We start from the raw sequence: 6,722 nt of genomic DNA on the forward strand, positions 1-6,722 counted from the left end.
GGCATTCCTCCTGCCTTGGTCTCCCAAGTAGCTGGGACTACTGGTGTGAACCTGCCACACCCAGTGGCTAATTTTTTTATATTTTGTAGAGTTGCCCAGTTTAGACTCAAACTCCTGTCCTCAAGTGATGTTTTTGCCCCCCAGAGTACTGGTACTAATAGGTACGAACCAGCACACCTGGCCTATCATTTGCTTATTTTCTTTGGAAAAATGTCTTTTCACGTTTTTTGCCCTTTTTCAAATTGGGTTGTTTCTGTTTTTATTGGTGAGTTGTAGTGAATCATTGATATTTAGTGTGTTTGAAATAGAAAATGTTGATAGCTGTGTTTTCTTTCAGGATAAAGTTCTACACAATATCATGTCTATTTTCACATTTATGGGAGCCAATGTCATGCGCCTTGATGATGCTTATAGTTTCCAAGTTATTAACAAGACAGTGAAAATGGTTATTCCAGCACTTATTCAGGTAAGCGGTCATCATTAGTATATTTTAATTTTGCAAATAAATGACATCAAAACCTTTCAGAAATGCTCAAGTACTTGTGCCTTAAACTTTAGAGTGCTGAAGCTAAGAAACAGTCTTGGAAATAATCTCCTTTCCAAGCATGTTTTGTTTTGTTTTATTTTTTGAGACAGTCTCACTCTGTTGCCCTAGGTAGACAGCTCACAACAACTTCAAACTCTTGGGCTTAAGCAATTCCCTTGCCTCAGCCTCCCTAGTAGCTGGGACTACAGGCGCTTTCCATAATGCCCAGCTATTTTGCTGTTATTGTTGTCATTGTTTAGCAGACCCAGGCTGGTTTCAAACCCAGCAGCCCTGGAACATGTGCCTGGCGCCTTAACCACTGAGCCACAGGTGCCTCAAGCATCTGTTACAGCTGGTTGTGCTATGAGGTGTTAACTGTAAAAGTATCTTATTCTGATAGGATAAATTTACATCTACTGTTTTATTTCAGGACATCACCTCAGTTTGATAAGACCCTTTTGTAGGTTGAGGAGGATAAAAACGTTTAAAGCCATAGTGGCAAATTCGTTCACTTGCAGTTCAACAAACATTTACCAAGCATTCTATAGGAGTTGAGAAAGAGTGAAATGAGATGTTGTCCCTGCCAATAACAAATGAATAATTTGAAAGTAAAAATTAGCCTTGAAGATGAAAGAGTTTGGTTGTCTCCCTGAGTTTCTCTTTACCCCACACTTGTTAATTCATGTCTTTCTCATGCGACTGACCATTCCAGGGATGACCCTATTCAGCGCCTTCTCCTTTTAACTGTGGTATCAGATTGGTGTTCTCAGTGTCTAATAAGTTGGCAATTATAGGACATAGACCCAAAAGAATAACTATGTGAATTAATATAATACATGCCAATGGAACAAACAAATACTGAAGAGTGTAGAGGAGGAGAAAGCCCATACAGGCAAAGATGATCAGCAAATGTCTTAAGAAATAGAACTAGAGCCATGTGAAGGGAGGATAGGATTTCTGAGTGAAATGGCAGAGCAAACAGCATGAGAAAAGGCCTGGTCTAGGCATGTGCACAGTGACTTTGAAGAGTGTAATGTAGATTGACTTCAAGGACAACAGGGAACTGGAGCAGGTAGGCATTGGTTTATTCATTCAGCCAGGTGTGTATTCTGTCATTCATTCTCCAGCTACAGTAGAACTTCCAGAGTTGACCACCTCCCTACATTGACCTTCAGCCTCCCTAATTTTCATAGACCTGGACATGTACCACGTGTACGTGTCAGTACAGTAGGTCTAGTTCCTTATGTCCGCTACTTCCATAAGTTGACCAGTTCATTATGGCCCCTTGGGAGTTCTCTTACAGAGGTTCTGCTGTATGTTTTGATCACCAGTACCAGAGTGAAATGGTTGGAACTTGATTCTGAGAGCAGTAGGGAGTTAGTGGTCTTTTGGGGGCTCTGCGTCTCTACATTATACCCGTTCTTCTCAAGGCAGAGCCCAAATCCTATCTTGTTTCCCCTCTCAAGAAGACACACTAGGGCTTCTTTCAGGGGATGTCTTATGAAATACGTGGCATGGCTATGCAGCGTAGCTAGGTCTTATTATCAGGGTAGGGCTTATATTTAACAAATGCATAGAAATCCTGCTAGGGCTTATTTTTGGGATAGGTCTTACTTTTGGGGAAACACGGTATGTGATTTGTTCAGCCTTCCCAGGTGGCCTAAGTAGACTTGGCATCAGTGGCACATTTTCAGCATCTGCTCTTTACAGCTTCCTGTTATCTTCTCATACGTGTATCTTGTTTCATACAGATTATAAGTCTTCTTTGGTGAAGGCTCACATCTTACCCTGTGTATGTCCCTCGGGGCTCAGGGATGTGATTGTTATCCATTGAATATTTGTTTTTCAGCCTTTGATTACGTAAATTCCTTTGATTGTTATCCATTGAATATTTGTTTTTCAGCCTTTGATTACGTAAATTCCTTTGATAACTTTTTGGGGCACACCTGAAAGCCTTGTCTTACTTTGTGGGTAGTTATTTGCACCTACTTATTGTCTCTACTCTTCTGCAGTCTGACAGTGGAGATTCCAAAGAAGTCACAAGAAACATCGAAGAAATCGTGGTGAAAATCATCAGCGTGTTTGTGGACGCGCTGCCGCACGTCCCAGAGCACAGGCGCCTGCCCATCCTTGTTCAACTTACCGATACGCTTGGGGCAGAAAAATTCCTCTGGGTTCTGCTTGGGTTGCTCTTTGAACAGTACGTCACAAAGACAGTGCTGGTGGCCGCCTACGGAGAAAAGGTCAGAAGGGAAGGTGGAATGATGAGGAAAATGGCTGTTCCAGATTTTGTAATATGGTCCAGTTGAAACATGGGCTGGTGGTGCTTAATAGTGTTTGCTCAGAACCTTTTTCAAAAATTACTGTGGCCTTTTAAAAAACTGCTCTCAGAGCCCGCGGCTCTGTGAATGTCCTCGATAGCAGCAGAAGACATTTTGAGGGTAGCTTGTCTTCTGTAAGAAACAGATCAGGTGTCATGCTGGGTGTGCCTGTTTTAAGCCCAACAGAGCATGGCTGTAAAGGAACGAAACAGCGTCTCTTGAAAGTGGTTTTGAAGGCATTTTGGGGGAAATGGAGGAACATCCATGTCCCTGGAATTGGTAAGATGCAGACAAAGATGATTAGAAAGCCAATTTTAGATAGATGAGGGCAGAACTTAACAGGTTAAGGGCCACTGTTAAATGATTTCTTAGGAGGGGGATCCAGAAGTAGATCTACTGCTCCTACTTGAAGTAAAGAAATATATTCATTTTTGCTAGAAGCCGTATGCAAATTAGCCTGGAATTATCCCTTCACTATTTGCATAAATGGGCTTTTTTATAAGAGGATCTCATTAACTTACTCATTTGATGATGACCATAGGAACAACATATAATGAATTTGCATGCTAAGGAGGATTTCTTTTATTTGTAGTTTTTGGCCAGGAACCCACCACCTCCAGTGTATGGGGCGGTGCCCTACTCCTTTGAGCCACAGGCACCACCCATAAGGAGGATTTCTTAAACATGATTTCTTGTGTTCATTCATTAACACTTGATGTGTGCAACTTTATTGCCTTTTTCCTTTCTCTCTATTCAGGATGCTATTTTAGAGGCAGATACTGAATTTTGGATTTCAGTCTGTTGTGAATTTAGTGTCCAGCATCAGATACAAAGCTTGATGCACATCCTGCAGTACTTACTAAAGCTGCCAGAGGAAAAAGATGGTAAGCATAAATCAGGTGGTGTTTCTGCTTTAATCGGAAAGCTGAAAAGAATTCAGGTTCCCCTTAGGAAATCTCTAGAAGGATTTTTTAAGTAAATGAATCATTATTGATGTCAGTACCTGATTGTGTTCTTCCTTGAATCCTTGTGGAAGATAGTAGCATTTCGACTGGCTGTGCCGCACATTGTCTTTTTACCTCTGTGCCTCACACTCACCTCTTGGCAAGAGGTAAATGTTACCAGTGTGCAGGATAAATTATGTTTGAATCAGTTAGTAGGACCTTACCAGCTACCTGTCAGCTTCCGACTAAAATATCGAAAGAGATATACAAGAAAGGGGGAAAAAAATAGGTACCCACATCAGTGGTAACTAAATATTATACCATGTAGCAGAGTCTTGAAGAAAACTCCATTAATTGCAACAGCACTGAGGCTGGCTTAAGAAAGGGTAGATGTTGAAAGTTCTTAGTTCTCTACCTTTTGAGGCAGAACAGCCAGGTGCACTAGAAAAAGGGTACTAAAGGGCGGCGCCTGGGGCTCAAAGGAGTAGGGCCCCGGCCCCATATGCCAGAGGTGGCAGGTTCAAACCCAGCCCTGGCCAAAAACTACAAAAAAAAAAAAGAAAAATGGGCTCGACACCTGTGGCTTAAGCGGCTAAGGCGCCAGCCACATACACCTAAGGTGGCAGGTTCAAATCCAGCCTGGGCCCACCAAACAACAGTGACGGCTGCAACCAAAAAATAGCCGGGCGTTGTGGCAGGTGCCTGTGGTCCCAGCTACTTGGGAGGCTGAGGCAGGAGACTAGCTTGAGCCCAGGAGTTGGAGGTTGCTGTGAGCTGTGACGCAGGGGTACAGCTTGAGGCTCTGTCTCAAAAAAAAAGAAAAGAAAAATGATACTAAGAACTATACAGGGAGTATAGTTTTCTATGTGGCCAGCTGTTGGCCCTACCACCCCTGTTTGACCAGGCAGTAACCTGTCTCATCCTGTAGTCAGCTTGGGTTTGGTAGGGACAGACTAGGGAGGTCTGTAGGTGGAGACCTGGAGAGCTGTAGGTGGCCTGTGGTTAAGGAAAAACTTTCCATGGAGTCATCCTCTAGGGCAGTGGTTTCTAAGTGGTTCACTATGGCCCTCTGACCACTGCACCCTCAACCCCATTCATATTAGGTATCTTTGATAAAGAAATCTACATCTGAAGCTCGAAGTTCAAAGACTCCTTCTGTAATATCTTTTCCTTTCATTTGATTGTCTCCGTTGCCCTGTTTTGTTTTGGTGCTTTGTTTTACACACCTCCTTAGGGCTATTGGGTACCTTTCTTCATAAAGACACTCACATTTTCCACTAATAAGAGGAAAATCCCATGGGTATGTCCCATTAACCATGCTGTACTTTAAAGCTCTTTCTGTCTATACTAGGGATCCAGGTGAAAGGTCACTTCTTTTGTTGCTGTTTCAGAAACCGTTCCCAAAGCAGTGACAAGTAAGAATGAGTCACAGGAAGAAATGCTGCAGGTCTTTAATGTCGACACTCACACTAACAAGCAACTGCGGCATTTTAAATTTTTGTCAGTGTCCTTCATGTCTCAGCTCCTGGCTTCTAATAATTTTCTCAAAAAGGTAATGTGTTTTTAAAATAAGTCTATAGAAAAAGGATTTTGCCTTTTCTAAAGGAACTGTGTTTTAAGCTAGTGTAAGTAGCTTGGTAAAATGTTTCATTAAAATATGCTGAATGTTTTTAAACATAATAGGAAAAAGTAGTACTTCACCATAAGAAAACTGTTGGGCATGACCTATTAAGTTTGAAGAGAGGCTCGGTGCCTGTAGCTCAAGTGGCTAGGGTGTCAGCCACATACACCAGAGCTGGAGGGTTTGAATCCAGCCCGGGCCAAAGAACAATGACAACTATAACCAAAAAGTAGCCGGTCATGTGGTGGCGGGTGCCTGTAGTCCCAGCTACTTGGGATGCTGAGGCAGGAGGATCGCTTAAGCCCAAGAGTTTGAGGTTGCTGTGAGCTGTGACTCCATGGCACTCTGCCTAGGGTGACAGCTTGAGACTCTGTCACAGAAAAAAAAACTTGAACATAATGGAAACCTATGCCCTAGTTATTTCATTCTTCATGATATGTACCCAAGGAAATGTATGAACATGTACACCAAGAAACATCCATACAAACGTTTGTAGTAGCATTATTCAGAATAGCCACAAACTGGTAACAACTCAAGCACCTCAGCCAAGTGGATCAGTTGTCTGTACTGGTAAATGAACATGGTGAATCTCAGGTCACCGGTGAAACAATCCTGTGATGAACAAATAATATTGAAAGAAAGAAGCCAAACACCTAAGAATACATGCTAGTTTAAAAGTTAAAAAAAAGGGCAAAACAAACGTCTGGTTTTAGAAGTCTGGACAATATCTTTGGGGAGCAAGGAAGAGGCAGTAATGGGCAGCAAGGAGAGAAAGGCTTCTGATAATTCTTTCTTTACCTGGAGACAGTGAACTTGGCATGTGTGATTTTTTGCACATTTCTGTTTATGTATTACAATGCGAGAGAAAGAAGGGAATATCAAGACCAAAAACACACAAATGATTTAACATTAGAACGTCTTATACTACAAAGCCTTAACAGGTCAAGGTGGGAGAACCATAGAATCGAGGTAAATTTTATAGAGAAATAATTCAGTAGATTCAACACTCATTTATGATTAAGGAAAAAAATCCTCTTAGCAATGCAGAATAGATGGGGATTACTTTGTCCTGATAAAGGTGTCTCTCGGAAGCCTGTGGCTTGTTTTATATCACACCTAATGATGAATCATTCATAGTGTGCCTGTGATGGTCAACAATATCCCTCAGCGTTTCTATTCAGAAAAAGAAATGAAATATAAGAATCAGGAAAAAAGAGAATCAGCAATTCTCTTAGAACTAATTCTCAATTAGCAACAATTCTCTTAGAACTAAATCTGAATTAGAACTAGCGAGTTCGGCTGGGCGCCTG

General features: G+C 41.8%; 1 protein-coding gene across 1 annotated transcript in view; it reads left to right on the top strand.

Annotated features, from left to right (window-relative positions):
• The window catches only part of HEATR1 (HEAT repeat containing 1), a 59,620-nt gene that overhangs the window by 36,681 nt on the left and 16,217 nt on the right, over positions 1-6,722 (top strand). The window contains 4 exon segments of the mRNA XM_023509021.1: positions 338-466; positions 2,539-2,769; positions 3,605-3,731; positions 5,183-5,343. Of these exon segments, the coding sequence (XP_023364789.1) occupies positions 338-466; positions 2,539-2,769; positions 3,605-3,731; positions 5,183-5,343 (648 nt within the window).

The sequence above is a fragment of the Otolemur garnettii genome, unplaced genomic scaffold (genome assembly GCF_000181295.1).
Source record: "Otolemur garnettii isolate 467f Iridium unplaced genomic scaffold, OtoGar3 scaffold00312, whole genome shotgun sequence".
Taxonomy (NCBI): domain Eukaryota; kingdom Metazoa; phylum Chordata; class Mammalia; order Primates; family Galagidae; genus Otolemur; species Otolemur garnettii.